The following is a 23433-nucleotide window of genomic DNA, read 5'->3' on the forward strand; positions in this document are numbered from 1 at the left end:
CGACCAAATAAAGCTTAGGAAGACTATGGGGACCTTCCCCATAGGCTAACATTGACCTCGGTAGGTTTTAGGTGGCGAACTAGGGGGTCGAAGTTTTTTCTTAAAGAGACAGTACTTCAACTATAGAATGGTCGAATAGTCGAACGATTTTTAGTTTGAATCGTTCGATTCAAAGTTGTACTCGAAGGTCGAAGTAGCCCATTCGATGGTCGAAGTAGCCAAAAAAAACCATTCGAAATTCAAAGTTTTTTTCCTCTATTCCTTCACTCGAGCTAAGTAAATGGGCCCCTAAATGTGTAGCCTTATAGAGCATTTTTAGACTGGGTCAGTGATTTTGAAAATCAGAAGAAGAAGGCAAATAATTACAAAGTAAGTTAGATTGAAAAAAGACACATGTCCATCAAGTTCAACCTTTTTACTTTTTTTTAACCTGCCTAACTACCAGTTGATTCATACTTCAAAAACTAGATAAACTAAAAAAAAAGAAGAAAATACGTAGACCAATTAAAAAGTTGTTTATTATTGGCCATTCTACACATACTAAAAGTTAATATAAAGGTGAACCACCCCTTTAAAAAGGAACTATCACATACAATTTTGTAGGTTTTAACTTTGAGGCCGAGATAGGAAACCATCTGGCATCTTCATTATCTGTAACGATGTAATAGTTCATTAGAGGTTCATTTTAGGTTCAGATTTGCCTTCCCTGCACTTATTCAGTTCACATTTAAAAAAATTATGGGTAAATGAGCAGCCGCAGAATATCTGGTTGGAGTAAGTAATTGCAAAAGCCAGTTTAGTCTCCATTGTTCTACAAAGGTCCAGGAGCGGCACATTGTTTTCCCAAATAAATGACAAAGTAACAATAGGAAGTTAAATTGAGGCACATGTGGGGGGGGGGGGTCTATATTGCCAGTCCAAAAATAAGGCAGCTGAGTGTCAGGGACTTGCCCCAGTTCTCAAGGCACTATTAAATCACCATTAAACAAAATGTCCCGATACTCATAAAATATAAAATACAGGAATTTTTATTCAATCAGTATCATAATAAAAATACATACTGACCCCGTATGATCAACCTTACGCATTTCGTACCCTCCGGTACGTAATCATAGGTATACGTAAGTATGTATGTATTCTTTAGGGATGCACCGAATCCAGGATTCGGTTTGGGATTCGGCCAAATCCTTCTGCCCAGCCGAACCGAATCTAAATTTGCATATGCATATGCAAATTAGGGTTGGGAGGGAAATTGCGTGACTTTTTGTCACAAAACCAGGAAGTAAAAAATGTTTTCCCCTTCCCACCCCTAATTTGTATATGCAAATTACAGGTTTGGTTCGGTATTCGGCCTAATCTCTCGCAAAGGATTCGGGGGTTCGGCCGAATCCAAAATAGTTGATTCGGTGCATCCCTAGTATTCTTATTATGATACTGATTGAATAAAAATTCTTGTATTTTATATTTTATGAGTATCAGGACATTTTGTTTAATGGTAAAGAAACAACAAGCTTTGTGTAATCTTTCAAGGAAGGATAATTTTAATGTATCAAATGGTGGAGCCCATATCATGACCAAAAGTTACTAACATACCTCAAAGGACTCAAACTTCATATATTTTTCACACCTTTACCTTCACCATGCAAACATCCCAGCCAGGAAATGTTGATTTCAGACCACATCATTAACAAATCTGCACAAACACACTGATACAGCAAAGAGATTTCCTTTCTTCTAACTGCTTCTCTGTACTCTTCTGCCAAGCCATTTTTTACTTGTAAACCTTTTTGAATCAATCTGGTAATATGTTAGTTGGATTCTTCCACTAATATTTGAGACGAATGTGAAAGCATTACTCTATAGCAGTGTGTAGGTTTGCATTCATGATATTCCAGTTTGTAGGGAAGCTGCAATGCAGAGCAACTCTGTAAAGGACTTCACGCAGGTGGCCAGTAGGTTCTGCTACTTGATTGGTTGTCATGGGTTACTAGACTTGGTACACGATTAACCCCTTATGTGATTCTTGCAGTGGAATGTATGGCATAAAAGTAAAAGCTGGCGGATAGAGAACTAAAGCCTAACTAAAGAAGTAGGTAGAAATGTTTTGTGCTTCTGTACCAGCCCAAGGCAACCACAGCCCTTTAGCAGTAAAGATCTGTGTCTCCAAAGATGCCCCAGTAGCTCCCCATCTTCTTTTCTGCTGATTCACTGCACATGCTCTGTGCTGCTGCTGTCACTTACTGAGCTTAGGGACCCACTCACAATATACAGTACACATAGAATATAAATGTCACAGTATAAGGCTGATTAGTAATTAATACAGATAATTACTACATGACAGCACAGAAACCAGTGCAATTAGCATCAAAATTTAATAATCAGCCCTGTAGCATCAGCTTATATTACATAAAAAACTTATTTTCTGCTGGATAATTTGTGATGACCCCTAAGTTTAGCTCCTCAACAGCTGCTCAGAGCCCACTGAGCATGTGAGTGTCGCAGACACTTTCCAAGATGGTGACCCCCTGCGACAAGTTTGAAGTCCTGGATCATTGCTTCTATTGACAAGCTGAAACTTTAGGCTGGTGCAATAAGTTAAGTATATAAAATATTGCACTTTTAGCCATAATTATTTTTAAGGTTTACTTGTCCTTTAAGGTACTATAGATACCTATGCATTTCTTGTGTGGAAGGCAATAAATAATTGTATTACCCAACCCAGAAGGTAGAGGTATTTTTCTTGGTCTAGGGTCTGATACAGATCTAGGTATACCAGTCAATAGGTTAGACGGGCCAGTGGTCTGTTTTATTCTATGCTAGTGGCACTATTCAATGTCATTTTAGGCCACTGTGTCTTATCCAGGGACAGAAAAATTGAAGGCATTACTGGTGAGCGTGTTGCTTGGGTAGCAGCTTGTTAGTGATAGTCTTACCTAATTCTCCTGTTACTCACCACCAAAATATTTGATTTCTTTTAAAATGTCACAGCTGCTTCTTCCTAGTAAAATATATTTTTATCCCCCTCTATATAGTAAATTAAGCGGATACACCATTAAGCAGAAATAAATGTAACAAGCTGCCGTTGCTCTTTTTTTCTATATGGTTTATAGGGCTATATTAAGCAGATGAGCAGCTATCAGAAAGCGACGTAATGGGGAGTATTTTGGAAATATTTCACACATTAGCGTCAGGATTAAGTGGCACGGCTGCTAACTTATTAGGCAACAGACATACATGGATGCCATTCCAATGCGCTGTGCCACTGGGGTTTGTTTTGACAACACATGGCTCCATATAAACAGGTTTCTATGTGCTGTTCCTTATTGGAGCAAGAAGTCTTGGCAGGGAGATGCGGGAATGTGCAACATCTGTACAACACTAGCAAGTGCTTCACTTCCATTTTACAAGTGTGTCTGTGATTAAACTCTTTGCTGTTCACGCTTACAGTCCTAAGTGGCAGAATATTTCTTAGGACTTTATTGTTATTTTTACAATCAAGGCCCGGAGATCATGCCTTGCCAGGGCAGAGAGAAGGCAATGAATGGAAGGCTTATAATTGCAGTGCAATACAGATACATACAGCTGCCCTAAGCCTTTATTTAAGTGGTTGTTTGCCTTCAAATAACTAGTTGGTTTCAGATAGATCACCAGAAATAATGACTTTTTCCAATTACTTTCTATTTTTTATGTGTGACCGTTTTTCTAATATTGAAGTGTAAAGTGTAATTTTTCACCTTCTAAAGCAGCTCTGGGAGGGGGGTCGCCGACCCTGTAAACTTTTAAATTCATACATTTCTTATCTTTGTCCCTGCTGAGCAGAATCTCTAGGTTTCATTACAGGCAGCTGTTAGAACTGATACAATAGTTACTAATACTCTAGAGATGCTGCTGAGAAATGTATCAACTAAATGTTGCACAATTGTGACAGTTCAGAATCTGCACCTGAATTACTGAGCTGCCAGACTGAAACACCAGAGACCCGAACATCCAACTTTAAACTTACGGTAGATTTTGGAAAAACAGTAAAAAATAAATAAAGGAAAGTAATTGAAAAAAGTCTTTATTTCCGGGGAACAACTGAATTAAAAAAAATGTTTGGAAGGTGAACAACCACTTTATAAGACTTTCTTTCTTTTTCAACATGTTTATTAATTTCATAAACAAGTCAGAAATAATACAGAACAAGAGTAAAAATCCAAACGACATCATATGCATCATTCAAAGTAAACATTAAATTATTGCAAAGTTCAAAAAATAAATGATAAATTATAGGACTTTCAATGTCTTAGCACTTTAGTTTCCTACCAGTGGCCTTCGTTTCTCCCTTGTATTAAACTGAGCAATAATAACTCAGACTCTTGTAGTATGTAAAGGATGATAAAGCTGATTTTTCAAAATATCAAACCAGGAATCCTGAAGGCTTCCAAGCTTTTTCAATATGACCAGTTTCCAATGAAAGATAAGGCGTCCATCCATAGGAGCCATGTATGCTTTCCGCCCATGTCATAAAGACAGAGGGGCAAATTCACTAAGATGCGAAGTTGCACCAGGCGCAACTTCGCCGCACTTCGCCGCACTTTGCCAGGCGTAGTTTCGCCAGGGCTCCGCAAATTCACTAAAATCCGAAGTTGCGCACAGGGGTAGCGTAAGGTTGCGAAGTTGCGCTAGCGTTGATTCACTATATAAAGCGAAGTTACGCTAGCGAAGGCTAATTTGCATACGGCGCGAAATTCAAATTTCAATGGAGGAACACGTATCTGCACTACAAATGCCTAGAAAACCTTCAAATCAGCAAATAAAAATTTTATTTTGCCCTACACATGTGCCCACTGTCTAGGTAAGTTCCCATGAGTCAGGAAATGTAGGGGGGAGGAAGGGGAGCCCCAAAAAATTTTCAATCTTTTTCAGCCTATCAGCCATCATGTAGAAAACACGCCAGCGTTTTTTGGGACTTAGAAAAAAAATTGACTTTTTTTTAAACAATCCCTATCTACTCTATTGCGCTTCGCCAGGTCTGAGGTGGCGAAGGAAGTCTAGCGTAAAAGGTAGTGTTCAGTACACTGCGCAAGTTAGTGAATTTGCGTAGTTTCGTCGCTAGCGAAAATTCGCCTGGCGTAAGGTTGCGAAGTAACACTAGCGAAACTACGCCAGCGTTCGTTAGTGAATTTGCGCAGTAGCGAAAATGCCAAACGCTAGTGAATTAGCGTTCGGCGCTTCGCGCCTTAGTGAATTTGCCCCAGAGAGTAGGCAAGCTACAGCTTCACTTTACATCCTCATCTGCTGCTGCACCATGAACTGCTCGACACATTGCATCAGCAGAAGAAATTGTAAAAACTGCCTGTTTCCCAAACTGACTGATATCTATAGTACATGGATATTGGTTGGGTTTGGTGGGCCACCATACACATACTAATAATACTGTACGAAGCTTCAGATGTACGTCTGATTAGTTTGGACGCCTGTTTATACTTCTTGTGCTTTAACAAAGTCTCCCTGCACCGTAAGACAGACACACTTACAACGGATAGTTTGGTCAATGTAAAACATTAAGTAGCAGTCACCATACATACTGCAAATGGAGAATGTTTCAACCGTTACTTTTAGAACTCTAGTTAAGCCACATAAGGGACACAACGTTGGCAGTCGAAACCATTTTATTGACTATAAAAAACTGCTCTGTAGAATGAATCTGAGATGCAAAAAACATACTTTAGTGGTAAATCTCCTACTGTACATGGGAAATATACTATTTAGATATTGCCTTGAATGTCTATTAACTGGCCATAATCTTTATGCCTTTATATGGCCACTGAAAAGCTTTCTAATTACAATAATACACAAGAGCCATGAATTTATGCTATTATATTAAAGGTGCTTAAAGGGATCATGTCATCAGAAAATATGTTTTTTTCAAAACACATCAGTTAATGGTGCTACTCCAGCAGACTTCTGCACTGAAATCCATTTCTCAAAAGAGCAAACTGATTTATTTTTATTTCTATATTTTATATTGTCATTATATTTATATTTTATATTGTCATGTGACTTGTGCCTGCACTTTAGGAAAGAAATGCTTTCTGGCAGGCTACTGTTTTTCCTTCTCAATGTAACTGAATGTGTCTCAGTGGGACATGGGTTTTTACTATTGAGTGTTGTTCTTAGATCTACCAGGCAGCTGTTATCTTGTGTTAGGGAGCTGCTATCTGGTTACCTTCCCATTGTTCTTTTGTTTGGCTGCTGGGGGGAAAAAGGGAGTTATCACTCTAACTTGCAGTACAGCAGTAAAGAGTGATTGAAGTTTTATCAGAGTCACATGACATGACTTGGGGCAGCTGGGAAATTGACAATATGTCTAGCCCCATGTCAGATTTCAAAACTGAATATAAAAAAATCTGTTTTTGAGAATTGGATTTCAGTGCACAATTCTGCTGGAGTAGCACTATTAACTGATTCCCATGAAAGTATCCCTTTAATGATGTCATCAGTTATAATCGATGCTCAGTGATGTCATTTCTGTCACATGACTCGCTGTAGGGTGTGTATTTTTTTATAAATAATGTACCCCCTGTTTTAAAATATAGTAGAAGTCACCAGGCTGTTTCAGGGGCTGCTGCTGCCTCCCTCCTCCCGCTCTGCACTTCTAACTTGTATCGTTGGAGCGGGTCGAGGAGGGGCCGCATTCGCTAGTGCAGCGAGTGCTATTGCGCTTGCTGCACTAGAAGAGCCGAATTTCCTTTTTAAAAAACGGAACTGGCCGCTCCGTGACGCCTGAGGCAAAATTCTCACCTTGCCTCATGACCAGATCGGCCCTGGATGTCACCTCAGAGTTCCATGACCTGTTTTTCTCAAAATGATTTCTAGCTTTATGTGCTTTACAGCAGGCTGAACCGGATACATTTATGGCTCATTCCTCTCTCCCTCTCCATGGGCAGTAATACCTAAAGCAGGTCAGTATGTGAGATCAAATAATATACCAAGGATGACCAGTATCAGTCTTTCAGTCAGACTGCAAATTTGAGAACACATGGGAAGAATTTATGAGGAGTGGCAGCTGCAGCCCCCAAAATGTTCATCCAAGGTGCAGAAAATGGTGCCGCTCGTGCTGCACAGTTAGTAGTGGATATTATATAGAGATAGTAGAGATTGGCTAAAAATAAAGCCAGTACTTTGTACCTGGTGGTTCTCTGTGCTTTGTAGTTGTGGTGATTCTGATGATCTTTATTTGTATATAACACTACAGGTATTGGATCTACTGGCCTTCTGGTTAAGGGGGGTTTCTGTAATGTGGAGCACTGTGCCACAAGGCTACTGTTTACATTTGTTTTTGCCAGCATTAGTTTATGATAGCTTATTTAAAATCAGTTTCTAGGTATTGTATCATTACAGAAAATAGGCAAAACATCTAGAATTGGCAAAAAATATAGGTTTTTGGATAATTGCATTTATCAGTGTATGTTGATTATAGCTTAAAATCTAAATTGGGACAATAATGATTTACTCCCATTTATTAGCAGGGATCAAACCCTGGAATCCCTGAACCCTGAGTTCCACCCCATCTCCCTCCTTCACAAGTTCTCACCACCCCTCACCAGCCACCCTCACTCTCCTGCCCCAAAACTGTCAACCCCCACTGACTGCCACACATAACTTGCCCTGGAGGGTCCACTATGGTTTGAGCCAACTGGGAGTTTTCTCGTTGGCTAAACGGCTAATTTTAAGGCAGAGGAGGCTGCAGGTTAGGCAAATCTATTTTTTTATTTGGCTTCATACCTTCTGTTCTTACCCAGTCTTGACTGTAAAAGTGATAATTGAAGGGATCTAACACTGAGTATACCGAGGAATCTGCCCTCACTCGTAACAGGCAAGAACTAAACTAAAGGTGTATCATTTGGTTGTGGTGTTCATAATCTCCTATATGTGGAAAAGTCCAGGGAGTGATGTTTATTTGATTGAAAAGAAAGAGAGGTAAAGTTAAAGTCGAATGCGATGTACCAATGTGGAATTTCCATGTACAGCACAGATAATACAATGATAAACTGATGCCTCTCCTCCCGCCCTGACTCTGCAAACCCTGTGGAGATAAATAAAATGAATGATAATTAAATTGCTGCCAGTGTAACTGATACTGACCCCTAAAGCATAAGGAATTTCCAGACATATTGAAGGCACATTTCGTACATATTTGCTTAAGCTGCATGTTTAGCTTAGGTGGAAGAGAAGGAACTAAATTGAGTAAGTTAGCAGCCCCCCCATACACACATACAGACTGCAGCTGAGGATGTTTCAACCTTCACCTATAAAACTGGCGCTCAGTCACAAAAGGGAGAGGTTGAGGGTGATAATAAATATCCACCTTGGATAGAGAATAATTACCAGCTTTACCAGAACACAAGGAAATCATATTCATTTCAAATAAATGTTCTCCATGAACTGCCGAGAGGAAAAGCCATAATTACCCGGAGAAATGCAAGACAATAGAATGTTTGTTTTAGGTGGGCAGGTTTGAGGGATGCCTCTGCAGAGACCAGGCCAGACATTCATGTCAGCTTTACAATTTGTATTCTGCAAGTGTGGCTGAGGAAAAGGACATAATTGGCATACCTTGACAACATCCCTGGATACGGGTTTCCCCTGAGCCTCCTCTAATGATGCTCCCTGGCCACTCGCTAGATGTCTCTGTATAAGCAGTCATTTGCAGAGCATTCCCAATACACAGGGACACGAGGAAAGGTTGAGAGGCCAAGAAAGTGACTGTATCTCTTGTTTACAGTCAGCATTTTCCCATAATCCTCTTATTTGTAAAGGTGATTAAACCACATTGAAGAGCAGCTCCTATAAACAAAAATCATGTGTTTCACGGGGCAGAAACTGGTTTAGAAAATGGTTTGGGTAACACGTTTTTTTTTTTTGGAAATGGTTGGGACACAAGTATTTGCGTTGTTGCCTTCCTTGTTTTCATTAAATCCTGAAACGTTGCACCTATCTGTGCAGGATTGGCTGAGCTTTAATAACTTTCTGGCAGATATCCCCCTCTAAACTGTCACCAGTGAGCAAGAAACTTGTATAGTTTCACTTTATAGCTTGCCTACCTTGCTTCTCTCCCTTCTTTATCTCATTCAGGATGTTCTATCGTCTGGCTGTTATTTACAAATGGCTATGCAGACAGGAACATTGAATTAAAAGTCCATCTGGTGTAGAAGGCCTCGGCAGACTCCATTCAGGATAAATGAGACAGACATTCTGTTCCTGCACAATAACTATACTGTGTGTCCAGGCCTTCAGGTATACACACACTGGCATTATAAGCATGCCCAACATGCATTGCATCTTCAAAATCATTCTAAATGTTGGATATGGACAGTTTCTGAAGCAGAAATTAGGGGACTATATTTTTCTAATTCTAAATTGCTAGACATTGTCTTGGCTGCACTAAGCGCTATCACCAATGCAAATCTTTTTTCCCCGATATTCATTAGACTTCTTATTCAGCTTCTACTCTAATAACATCTGGTCACTTTAGAGCAAGAGCTAATCAGGTATAGTGCCATACATGTATGAAATATATATCTACAGTATATAATATTTTCATTTAATTTGACCTGTGAAAGTTAATTGGCAGTGTTTTAAATAAAAGCCTCTTGTTTGACATGCCTGGTGCCGATTAGCTGGCTTATGTTCACATTATTATCTCATACAAAACATTATGTAGTATTCTAGGGGACACCGGGGCAATAAAAATTCAATTAAGAATTTATGCATATTTCAGGCTGGATATATTCTATATATTGAGGCTGTAAAAGTGTGACTGTGTGGCAGTGTCTTATACCTACACTAATTGTTGATACTGTTTCCAAATCAAGCCGTCCAATAAACACTTGCACGAATATCATGTGAGTACATACTGTGCTGTAATCTGACAGTTGGTTTTCACTCCGAGCAAATTTCTTTTCTTTTCTGCTGATTCACAGTTGAGTGTTAATCCTGTGTTGTTGCACTAAGCTGTGTCCCTCCCTGCCATCTCTCGCTTCTAGAATGCCATGTTTACATACCTCAGGCTCCAAATGTCTTGCAGACTAAAGAGGCACATATCAGCTTATGTCCTTTTCATTTTCCTATAAGAACATTTACTCCAGACCTTCAATTCACAGCCAACACATTGTAAGTTTGGGTACTTGTCATTGGTGAGGGATATTCACAAGGCAAACAAAAAAAGCTTAAGATTAAAGTCTGCAAAGACTGAAATCTAGGAAGGGTCAAACGTTCTAATTATTCTTCATATTAAATAGATTGTTTGTTCCCTTGCCTCTGCTTGTCAGAATCCAGCTGCTCTGTGGCTGCTTATACCTACTGTACTGGCACGGCATTCACTAAAATTATAAATATTCATGGGAATCAAGTGCAAGAGAACTTTATAGATCCCATCCTTTATGCATTTAACCCCACCCTTCTATACATTCCTATACCTACTTATAGCTTTTTCTGTTGCCTTTTTGCACAGAAGTTAGAAACAATACTGTTTGTATTGGGTTCCTGAAGTGATGGGGACCAGGGAGGACCATCCTTATCTTCTAGATCATCTTTTGATGGCCTTTAGTGTTACTAGAAGTACCTTCTGCATATGTTGAAATATTAACTTTGTCATACTGGGCCTTTAATCTTGCATACATAGTCGCACGCCTGCCTTTTGGGGAGGGTCACCCTCCATTTGGCGGCTTCCCTTTCTTATTTACACAATTACTTTCTTGAAGTCAGATGTGATTGACTTACTTTGTCTGTCTAAACACCTCCTCCTTATGCTCCGTAGAGATGTCTTTTTGCAGTACGCCTGTCTTCCATCTGAGCATATTCCTGCTGAGTAGGGTTGGCCGGTATTTTGCTGGCCTGGCTGGTAAAATTGATGATTGATCTCAATGTTATTAACAGGGAAAAATTATAAATATGTATTTTTTTCCGAAAAAGGTGGCAACCCAACTGCTGAGCTGTCAATGGCTTGGGTGTTACCAAAGCCTCCAGTGCTGGTCATATCAGCCCAGCTGTTCTTGCATCATTCCTGAGTCTTGGATCATTCCTTTACATTCCATATGACTGTTCTTTGCCCCAACTGAAGGGTATTATTCACAACTTCTTCCCCTAGGCTATTTCCCCTTATCCAGGCTGCTGTTAATAATTTTTGTTGTTTTCACAGCATAACAGAAACAATAACAGTATTAAACATAGCAAGCTGACAATGACTCCAGAGTAGTACATTCAGGAAGCAAGAAAAAGGTCACATCAGTAGAATGCAGAACTTGTACATGTCTCCAGCAAGTGGTAATGCAGTCGTTTTGGGTGTCATAAGCGCTAGTGGTCTCCAGAAGTGGGGGGGGGGGATAGGTCAAGTATCTTGTGGTTGGTTTGACTCTGGAATTAGATTTCACCCCAAACGTTGTCAAATTTAGTAGTTGAACCTCTCATCTCATGTATTTTCTTGATCTCAGTCTGAAGCCAGGCTCTAGTGGTAGGAAGGATTGTGCTCATCTAGTGCATTGCTACAGTTTTTTGGCATGAAATCTCAGCTTCGCATGAGTTATGGGTATTCTAGCATCCAAAAGGCAGGAAGTAGGCGTAATTGCTCTAGGGAAATCAAGGTTGTCAGCCAGGAAGTCAACTAAGTGGGAATATAGGAGCATGCCTAGATCAAGTGGTAAATATTTGCTCCAGGCTCCCAGCATCTTGGGAGGGATCATTTGGGGAGCATCCAATTTAGTTAAGATGAATCAAGATTAGACAATTATATGTATTCTCTGTAGCTTCCCAGTAGTCTTGTGCTTGTATATTGGGAAGCCACCATTCACAAATTGCCATTTTCATTTGGTTTGCTGAATTAGATGAAAAGTACAAGGTGCAGAAGGGGCCCTGACCTTGGAAAGGTGTTACTTTCAGGGTTCCATTTGGGTGCTTCACATACATATGCCGCTGATTTCTGCACACCAATCCGTTTCCAGTGAGTGGACCATTGAAACCATGCACAACACACAATTCACACCCACATCAATGCCAGAAAAACACACATATTAGACAATTTACCAATAAAAATGATAAAAATATATTTTTTAAATGTATCTCCTCATAAATTCATAAAATAATAAATCTAAATGAAATTGATTATTGACCATATTAGTCTGTGCATTTACCACTAAAAATGTGTTCCTTGGTGCTGTGCCAATGGATTAAGATCATCGATGCACCTTTATATTCATGGTTGCTGTCATACAAACAAAGTGAATTTTCCTCTAGATGCCCGAGCGTCTTGGCCTGAGCACCTGCTATGACCTTATCAATAGATGCCCTGAATAGATGTTGATAAAGACTACTTCCAACGCACAAGCAGATTACTTACAATGTCAAGGTCACTTCCATGGCTTTCCATTTATAAATACTGCAATGGTTTCTGATTTGTGAATAGGTTTGGTCTTGCTTTTTTAAATATATTTTTGCTTTTAGCTTGAATTTAGTGGTTTCTTTTTTTATTGTTCCATTTACGTTATATGTAAAGCATTTTTTGATGAGGCAGCACAGTGACATTTGTAACTGAGCCTCTTAACTTGTTAAGTACTTAACTAGGATAATGAATACGGCCTCTGAACATTTGCAACACCTTGTTGAGATTTCACCTGCGGTATGAACAGGTGGTGCACAAGCTGAACTAAGCTGGAAAATATGATTGATTCTCTTTCTGATGAGATAATACATCAGTAGAAAAAGGAAATGTGCTCCCTATGGAGACAGCGAGAGAGGTGTGATGGGGAAGAGACTCAGCACTAAATTATATATAGAGATTTCACCTCTGTGAGTAGCATGAGTAATTTTCTATCTGGTGTTGGTGGTAAGCAGCTACTGCTAGTCTCTTTGCCATTATTCTGTGTAGGGCAGAGATATCCTTAAGGGAATCTGACCTAGACCCTAAGCTTGAGAAGGGTAGTGGGGCCCCACTCTGACTGATTCCTCTATCAATATGGGAGCCCTGCATTGCATAGCCTGCCCCAAATGTTATAGAAATGTGATATAAAAATGAATTTACTTCTGCTAAATTCTTCCCAGGAAGACTAGCAGGCGGCACCATTTCCCTATGGATGGAGATCACAGATTTAGCATCTTCTTGATACTCTACTTTTAATATCTGTGGATCTCTCATGTGCCTTCGTTTTTTTCCCCCCCAAAACCTGTTTGGATTTCTTTTATCCCTGCTCTGCCGGGTGCCTGGAATCTCACAGAGGACGCAATTATCTCTTGGACAGCAGGGTCTTTCTGCGGATCATTTGCAGTCGGAGGAAGCGATGGGGGAAATTTATGAGCCAAATTATCTTTTCAATAAAGCCTGCAGTGAGAACCCTCGGAATCCATGACAGCCAGAATCTAAAGGTGTTCTATATTCTTGATCACTCACTGGGTGACTCGCCATTATTGTCTTGTTAACTCTTTCTATACTGGCCATTTGTCCTGCTTTAATATAGTCACTGACTGACTCTTCCAAGCATTGTTAGGCACACAAAGCAGGCATTCCCCTTTTACAGATCTGCTTTAAACAGGGCTCACCTAAACTGAACCAGCAACCTGCATGAAAACGGAAACAGACTTCCTTGCCAATTCTGAAATCTCTATATAATGTGTCTAAAGCATCACAATGCCCTCTTTTGGTGCATATTCAGATATTATTACTATAAAAAAGATATATGTGCCACCACTACTGGGCATTGCTCAATTCAGGAGCTGTACCGTATACGACAAACAATTAGGTGTTGGCATGTGGGGGAAGGTATGTGGTGGGTAGAGGACAGTGGGGCAAATAGCCGAAAAAAAAAAGGTTTAATCACATTTAAAGGGAAACAACGCCTTTTGGACATATGCTTCAGTTTATGTAAAAGATACATAAACAGTATTTGAGCTTCGAAAACTAAATTCTCACACTCATGATGGTCTGCCTCTGACTCACAGAGACAATTAGTCTAACCTTCATTAGGCTGGCAATTAGGCTTCAATATATTACTCGCCTCGTTCCATGTTGAAGTGATGAATTCTGGGATTACTGTCTTGCACCAGCCTCCATATCTCCTGCAATTTAGAATGAGCAGAAGATGCATTTTCAGCCAGTTCAGCAAATGAGGTGTGAGTAGCAGAGCCATAATGGGTGACACTGTGGGGTCAGAGCAGGCAGGAGGCATGGTCCTACCCTGATCCAAGAAAGAAGCTTCAAGATACTTTGTGAAATACAGGTTATGGAATTTCCATGTTTGTTTGTACACTACACCAAAAATTGACATAGGTCACTTACTTGCTCCAGATAAACCCACTGTAGTAGAAGAGACTGGCAGATACTTGTGCCTAAATAATCGTGCTCATACCTGCACCAGAAAAAATGGCAACCAGACAGCCATGAGAAAAAAGGGCCCCTTGCAGGAGTAATTACACTCTGCACTTTCAGTTGTAAATGAAAGTGCTGTATATCATGCTAAATAAACGTATAAAATTAGACTACGCCTGGCATTCATATAACCATGTATCATATATATTTCTAACTTTATTTAAATTTGATTAAGGTAGGTAAAATAACAGTTTAAATAATATTTTAAAACTTCTTTTTATATTTCCTCTTTGTATTTATCTGATGGAAAATATAAAAGATGGGCATATAAATACATATCTCCTGGCAGCTCTAGCTTTAGCAAACTGTTACTGAATGAGAGTAATGACTGACACTTGTAGTAATGAGCTGTCTTGTCTCAGCCTGTGGCTTTTCTTTTTCATATAATTCTGCTTATCTCCTTCTCAAATCCATTTGTCCATCTGTCGTGTGACGGGGAAATAGGACTAACCTTGTTGGGGGTTTGGCCAGTCAGTAGAGCAAGGCAGAATATGTTGTCACTTTAATAGTATTTGTAGCTTTACTTTCAGTCTCATTGGGAGAGAAAGTTGCCTGTGCTCACTGTCAGATCGTGCTTTGTGCTAATGGTGCAAGGAGTCCACCGCTCACTACACTGGAAACTGAAAATTAATTGAATTATCCATAGGAACCATCAGCATAGCTACTGAGGTTGTGACCAGAACCTGGCCCTTATTATCAGGTGCATCATAGGGAAAAAAATTGTAATATAAAAAGTCAATTTCCATTTGTCACACACAGGACCTAAGGCCTATGATCAGATTGAGGTGGTGGGCTGGTGGCAGTAGGAAACTGGTGGTCAGTGGGCACATAGATGTGTGGAGCCAATAAGAAAGGGGGTGCACAAACTTGCCCATCAGTGCCCATGGTCTTCTACTTACTTACTCTTTGTATTACTGTACTGTGCTATAATAATGCAAGCAGAGACAATTCATTGGCTTATTAAACACTCTTGTGCTCCCTCTTTGGAAATCAGCATATTTATAGCTAACTGGGAGCTGCCATGTTATCGCTAAAGCTTCTCAGCAGGCAACAGTTAAAGAAGAACCATCTATTTATGATTCCAGGGGCTATGGATCCAGGCAGCGAATGTATGTTTTATATAAACTATACTTTATACTCACCTGCACAATGAGACAAATAAATCAATAATTTGTTTTCTTTCCTAATCCAATGTGCCAGTGTTCCCTGGTGAGTCTTGGGCATGGCCTCTGGTTCTTTCTCAAACACAGCTCTTATGTATTGTTTTATGTATGAACTCTTCTTGCTCACAAATGTTATTGTTGGTCTGTGTATGTTATTCTTCATACAAATTCCAATGCTTATACAACCCATTGTTTATCTTGTTGCAGGCTTGGAGATCAGTTCTACAAAGATGCAATTGAACACTGCCGAAGCTACAACTCCCGCTTATGTGCCGAGCGCAGCGTCCGCCTTCCTTTTCTCGACTCCCAGACTGGGGTGGCTCAGAATAATTGTTACATATGGATGGAAAAGAGACACAGAGGGCCAGGTGATTTATCTCTTTGTTTTTTTACAATTTCCTCCAATTTATATAGTGTTACAAGGTGTGTGTATATATATATATATATATATATATATATATATATATATATATATATATATATATATATATATACCGATACGTCGGATTCAATAAACCTTATTAATTTACCCTACTTTATTGTTTTTGACACTATATTCCTTGGAGTGCTGTCACTTGTTTCTCTATTTGCTTATATATGGACTGGCACCCAGGCTTTTATCTTGGACTTTTGGTTGTGTGTTCCACTTGTCTCTTATATATATATATATATAAAGCCATTGGTTGCCGGCACTCACCTCCGCAATTCGGTCATTTCGCCGGGAGCTAAACCAATTCAATATATAGTCCAAAAATAAAAGGAAGCACTCACGGCATAAAGGTTGTTAGAAGTCCTTTACTGAATCATATAAACATCTACGTGTTTCGGTACCTCAAGGGACCGTCATCAGGATATATATATATATATATATATATATATATATATATATATATATATATATATATATATATGCGTCCTGTGGGTATCTGCACTCGATACTTGTATGAGTTTGAGGTGCAGGATCAAATTAATGATACAGATAATGCAAGGATCAGCACACTCGTTTGTAGAAAAGCAAAGTGTATTTTATTTCAACACAGCATTGTGTCCAACGTTTCGGTTCCTCCTGGGAACCTTTATCAAGGATGCAGTGCCTTACAGTGCAAAGGTTTAAATACCCACCCCCACATGTGGATTTTGGCGCCCTGGTGACGTCATTAGTCCATATACAGATGTTGTTTACCAAAAAACAAAGTCTTTCCTGTGTATAGAGTGTCCTTTTGTTCCTACACCACTAGGTGTCAGCATAGTGCCTTGTGTCAAATCTTCTGTCAAACCTTTGCACTGTAAGGCACTGCATCCTTGATAAAGGTTCCCAGGAGGAACCGAAACGTTGGACACAATGCTGTGTTGAAATAAAATACACTTTGCTTTTCTACAAACGAGTGTGCTGATCCTTGCATTATCTATATATATATATATATATATATATATATATATATATAGTGTTAATGGGGGGGGAGTAACCTCATCAATGAAAAATATTTTATTTAATTTTTTTAATAAAAAATATTACTATATATTACTATAATATTATTTTAGATTTTTTTCATGTACAGAGCTTGATCTAACCCCTGTTGACCTCCCCTTAAAAGAGCAGCTTCACCATAAAGGGAAAATACAGTTTTTTGTTATATCCAAAATATATGTCCAACCAGCAACTGTAAATAAACTTTTTAGCAACACTATAGCCCAATCTCAGATTGAATGGCTTCCCCTATGGCTAAACAGAAGCTTATTATTTATAAACTGAATCCACGCCTCTCAAGCAAACACACAGTTTTTACCAGTGATCAGTAACAGTACCTTATATTTAACTCAATAAAAAACCCTTTCATTATTCAGTGCCACTGGCCTTTCACTACTAAAACCCATTGTATTCGAAACCATTTATCTGCTGTGTAAATTGGGGGTTAAGTGGTTGGTACTCACAAGCTTATTTTTATGAACCATATTAGAGATTATGAAGTGAAAACACAATTATTACCATTGCAGGATACATTATATTTAAATAAAACCCCTTACATATTTGGTTTTAGTGTCCCTTTCAATGTCAATTTTCAATGCTTAATATATGTTTCACATACTGAGAGAGAATAAATGTTTCTATATATGTTTATATTTATTTACTAGAAAATAATTTTTTTTTGTTATTTCACTGAACAAGTCCTTGGAGTGCGTTTTTTGAACGATATATATATATATATATATATATATATATATATATATATATATACCGTGTATATGTGTATATATATATATATATATATATATATATATATCTGTGTTCGTCTGGGTGGCACACCGTATCGTATCGATTACCTGGGTGCACGGTAAAAAAATCATACAAGCTTCAAATGACCAGCAACTCCAGGGATTTCTGTGAAAAGTTTTTTATGTGGTTATTCATGTGCAGTACAGCCAACGTGACGTTTCGGTCCCCTCTGGGACCTTTCTCAAGGCAACTCCACCCTATACCCATAGGGGTATAAGTAGCCAATAGTGATGAATCAATTAAGGAAGTTACATCATCAAAAAGTGACATGTGCTAAAAAGTAATAATGTTATCATTTAAATATCTAAAAATGGATAAAAAATTACATTAATATGCCAAGGTGCTCACTGTGATATATAGATCAGTGTCAAAATACAATAATAGATACTTAAAAAAGTTAAAATTCATGATGGCGCTCGAAACCATTAAAAATATCGTGCTATAAAATGTGCAGTATCATGAAAAATATATATATAGAGAAAACCCAAAAGTATCCATCCCACTACAAATCTATATGTTTATCGGAGGCCATGCTATTAATCCATACACATCATTTAAGTTAATATAAATATTCCCAAACAGCAATAATATACTAAAACCAAGCAAAACAGAATCTAAAAAAATGAAAATGAGAATAGATATAAAGAGCTTGGCAAAAAAAGATCCAAAAATACCCAAGGGTCCTATAGAGGTTCCAATGTCGCCTTCAAGCCAGATAAAGGAACTTCATGTGTGCAAGAGTATAACAGTCATCTTTCGTTCAAGAAACAATTTAATTGCAACGCCTTGTTCAGGCCCCTGGGGGCCACACAGTCCAATTCGAAAGTCCAGAATGCCTCCCTCTGGAGAAGCCTCTTGTCGGTATTGCCCCCTCTAACTGAATCCACAATGCAATCTATTGGCATACATTTAAATGCTGATGCTGGATGTTTCGCATGTAGCCAATGTTGTGCTACTGGTTGTTTCGAAATGTCCTGTTTGACATTCGGTTTTGGCTTGGGGTCTAAGGCAGCTCGTATTGTGGATCGATGCATACTAATGCGTTCCCTCAATTGTCTATTAGTCTTCCCACAATACAAGAGCCCGCAAGGGCATTTAATAATATAAATTACATTACGTGACGTACATGTAAGTCTATGCCTGATTTGGTAGGGTTTGCCTGTATGTGGATGAAAAAATGTATCTCCAGTTATGAGAGTGTTACACATAACGCAATTGCCACACTTAAAAGACCCCAGTTTTTGAAACCCACATTGTACAGTCATATATTTGCCTACCGGATCTGTGGATGATAGCAGTTCCTTCAAATTCTTGTTTCTCTTATATCCAAAACACACCCGATCATCATGTATTGCAGTGAGTTCCCTGTCCGTTTTAACAATAGGCCAATGCTGTAAGACATAATCTTTCATTAGTGGGGCACGGGCATCATAAGTCGTAGTGTAATACAATGCATTCTGCTTAGATTGGGTCACTTGTCCCTGGTTAGTGTTACCCTTTAACACTTCCATCCGGTCAAGATTCAAGGCCCATTTTTTGGTCTCGTATATCAATCTTTCCGGATAACCACGCTCCAAGAATTGCAGTGCCATATTATTTAGAGCCACCTCCCTTTCTTGTTGATCACTGGTTATCCTTATTGCCCTTAGCATCTGTGATTTCGGGAGAGAATTGAGAAGATGTCTTGGATGGCTACTGCTATAGTGAAGTAGTGTGTTTCTGTCTGTGGGTTTTTGGTAGATTTTTGTGTGCAATTTGCAAAGATTATGATCCTTATATATCATCACATCCAGAAATTGTATGGAATGAAAATCATAATGCAGGGTAAATCTAACCGGTGTGGTTAGTTTATTAAGATCATCCACGAAGCATAACAGCTCCTGTTCAGGCCCAAACCACAAAAAAAACAGGTCATCGATATATCGTCTGTAGTATCCCCCATGCTTACGAAACAATTGATGGCCCAGGATATTATGTGTCTCATATTTATGCATAAATGCATTGGCATAAGAGGGGGCTACATTTGAACCCATAGCCGTTCCAGAGAGTTGCAGGTGATATTGGGTTTCGAATTTGAAATAATTCTTTCTTAATATAAACTCCAAAAGAGTGAGTACAAACTCCACCGGTGGTCCCCTATACAAAGCATTATCGGACATTAGGTCTCTGACAGCCTCTAAGCCCTCATCATGGGGTATGCATGTATAGAGGCTACTGACATCCATAGTAACCATAATGAATGACAAGTCCTTAGACACAATGCTATCAATCACATGAAGGAAATCTGTGGTGTCCTGTACATATGATCCAATGCCCCTCACTAGAGGCTGTATTAAGGAGTCTACATATTTAGCTATTTTTTCGGTTAGAGAACCCACTGCCGCTATTATCGGTCTCCCTGGCGGGTGTGTAAGATGTTTATGGATCTTAGGCAAGGAATATAATACGGGTCTTACCGGATGTTCCACATACAGTGCTCCACATAGCTTCTCAGAAATCCAGCCGCTTTTACTGGCATCCTCCAAAATTCTTAGCAATTGTGCCTGAAATTTAAGAGTGGGGTCAAAAGTTAAAGGCTGATAACATTTCGTATCTGATAGCTGACACATTAATTCATTCCTGTAGTACTGATAGTCCAGGACCACCACCGCTCCACCTTTATCAGCCGGCTTAATGATGATGTCAGTCCTGTCTCTTAACGTTTTTAATACAGCCCTTTCCTTTTTGGTTAAATTTCCCCGATGTCCCAATGTTCCGGGCATTTGCTTGGTGGATTCATCAAGCATCCTAGAAAATGTTCTTAAAGATATATTGGCAGTACCCGGGTCAAAGTCACTCTTATTTCCCAACATCATTAGAGTACTCTCATCTCCTGTGGGGTTTTGTTTAGTGTGCTTGTAATATTCCTTCAAGTTAAGACCACGAGTAAATTTGTAATTATTCACAATATTATTGAATTTATGTGTAGTCACTGAGGGCACAAAGGATAACCCCCGTGTGAGAATGCTCACCTCATCCGATGTGAGTTGGTGGCTGGAAAGATTTATTACTTTCCCTGCATCAGTCTCATTCCCCTTCTCGGCGGTCTCCCCCGCACTTTGCCCCTTGTGGTGCTTCCGGCCTCCGCGTCTGCACCCTGCACGCCTCCTCCTTCCGGTGTTGCATCGGCGTCTGGAAAATCCCGTTGTGGTACGCGGGTATGCGCACTAACGTCCTCCTCTGAGTCACCGCTACTGGAGACATATCCAAAGGGACGCTGGACCTTGCGCGTCATCACTCTGCGCCTCGGTCCACCCGTTCTTCCGCCATGACGCCACCGGTATACCATGTTCTCGTTGTAATCCTGCTGTACACGTAATGCTTTGGACCTCTTAAACGCAAGTATGTCATTTCTATAATGTGTAACTTGATCATTCAGCTTTTGTAACCAGTCCACATCCAAATCCTGTTTCAATGTATCCAAATTGACATTTTCAAATTGCAACACTTCACTCCGCACATGCTTTAATTCTCGCCCGGTCTCTTCTACTACTAGCAGCATTAACTCCAATGAGCATCTATCCAGCACTGCGCACCATCTGTTGCAAAACTCTATGTTAGTACGGCCAATTGTTGGTGTATTGTTGATACGGAAACCACGAGGGATCCTCCTCTCCCTATAATATTCTGAGAGGGAGACGCCATGTAAATGCAATTCAGTTTCCTTCTTCTTTAAACGCAATAATTCATGGTAGGTCTCCTTGGCCCCCAACTCGCCAAACGTATCCTTAAAGGTTTCCGAAAACAGGATTTTATCCACCTCATCCGAGGTGAAAGGTTTGTAGTCTGAGCCTCCTTGAGCCATAATTCCTTCTTTGATCAATTGACTAAAGGCTGTTTCAAATTAAATCCTTCTTGACAAAAAAGCAAAAAACGCAAAAATACAAAAATGATCAGGTGCACACCAAATATATGTATATCTGTGTTCGTCTGGGTGGCACACCGTATCGTATCGATTACCTGGGTGCACGGTAAAAAAATCATACAAGCTTCAAATGACCAGCAACTCCAGGGATTTCTGTGAAAAGTTTTTTATGTGGTTATTCATGTGCAGTATGTATATATACATACCGTGTATATGTATATATATACACGGTATATATATATATATATATATATAGATATATATATTTTTTTACAAACAGCTGGATAGAGTACTAATAAATGCTTAGGTGCTGGAACATAGAGTCATAGTAACAAAACAGCAAAAAGTCCGCACTCATAGGTCATAGGATGCAAAAAAGTTTAGTTTCCTTTTCAATGTCAATTTTCAATGCTTAATATATGTTTCACATACTGAGAGAGAATAAATGTTTCTATATATGTTTATATTTATTTACTAGAAAATAATTTTTTTTTGTTATTTCACTGAACAAGTCCTTGGAGTGCGTTTTTTGAACGATCTATATATATATATATATATATATATATATATATATATATATATATTTATATATGGTATGTATATATATATATATATATATATATATATATATATATATATATATATATACATACCATATATATATATATATATATATATATATACATATACACGGTATATATATATATATATATATATACACGGTATATATATATATATATATATATATATATATATATTTTTGGCATTATCAATAAAACTTTTTTAAATTTTTAAGACCTGAGAGTGCGGACCCTTTTTGCTGTTTGTACATTGAAATTTTGGACACTGCACCCAGGCAATTTAAACCATTTATCGAGAGTGCTGGCTTTTCCGTTGACTATATATATATATATATATATATATATATATATATATATATATATATATATATTTTTTTTTTTACAAACAGCTGGATAGAGTACTAATAAATGCTTAGGTGCTGGAACATAGAGTCATAGTAACAAAACAGCAAAAAGTCCGCACTCATAGGTCATAGGATGCAAAAAAGTTTAGTTTCCTTTTCAATGTCAATTTTCAATGCTTAATATATGTTTCACATACTGAGAGAGAATAAATGTTTGTATATATGTTTATATATGTTTATATTTATTTACTAGAAAATACATTTTGTTTTTTCACTGAACAAATCCTTGGAGTGCGGTTTATGAACAATCTATATATATATATATATATATATATATATATATATATATATATATATATATATATATATATATTTTTTTTACAGCTGGATAGAGTACTAATAAATGCTTAGGTGCTGGAACATAGAGTCATAGTAACAAAACAGCAAAAAGTCCGCACTCATAGGTCTTGTGATGCAAAAAAGGTGTATATTTATTCAATGTTTCGGCTCATAGACACGAGCCGTCATCAGGAAGTCTATATATATATATATATATATATTAGGGATGCACCGAATCCACTATTTTGGATTCTGCCAAACCCCCGAATCCTTTGTGAAAGATTCGGCCGAATCCCGAACCGAATCCGAACCCTAATTTGCATATGCAAATTAGGGTGGGAAGGGGAAAAAATTTTACTTCTTTGTTTTGTGACGAAAAGTCACACTGCTTCCCTCCCCACCCCTAATTTGCATATGCAAATTAGG

The 23433-nt window shown here is 38.6% G+C and overlaps 1 protein-coding gene across 6 annotated transcripts in view; it reads left to right on the top strand.

Annotated features, from left to right (window-relative positions):
• dpf3.L (D4, zinc and double PHD fingers, family 3 L homeolog) overlaps positions 1 to 23433 on the top strand; it is a 148672-nt gene that overhangs the window by 56262 nt on the left and 68977 nt on the right. For all 6 annotated transcript variants that reach the window (XR_005963492.1, XR_005963491.1, XR_001932738.2 and 3 more), the window contains exon 2: positions 15772 to 15932. Coding sequence is in view for 3 of the 6 variants with exons in the window: in XM_041573295.1 (XP_041429229.1) it covers positions 15772 to 15932 (161 nt within the window). In the remaining 3 variants the exon portion in view is untranslated. The remainder of the gene's footprint in view (positions 1 to 15771; positions 15933 to 23433) is intronic.

The sequence above is a fragment of the Xenopus laevis genome, chromosome 8L (genome assembly GCF_017654675.1).
Source record: "Xenopus laevis strain J_2021 chromosome 8L, Xenopus_laevis_v10.1, whole genome shotgun sequence".
Taxonomy (NCBI): Eukaryota; Metazoa; Chordata; class Amphibia; order Anura; family Pipidae; genus Xenopus; species Xenopus laevis.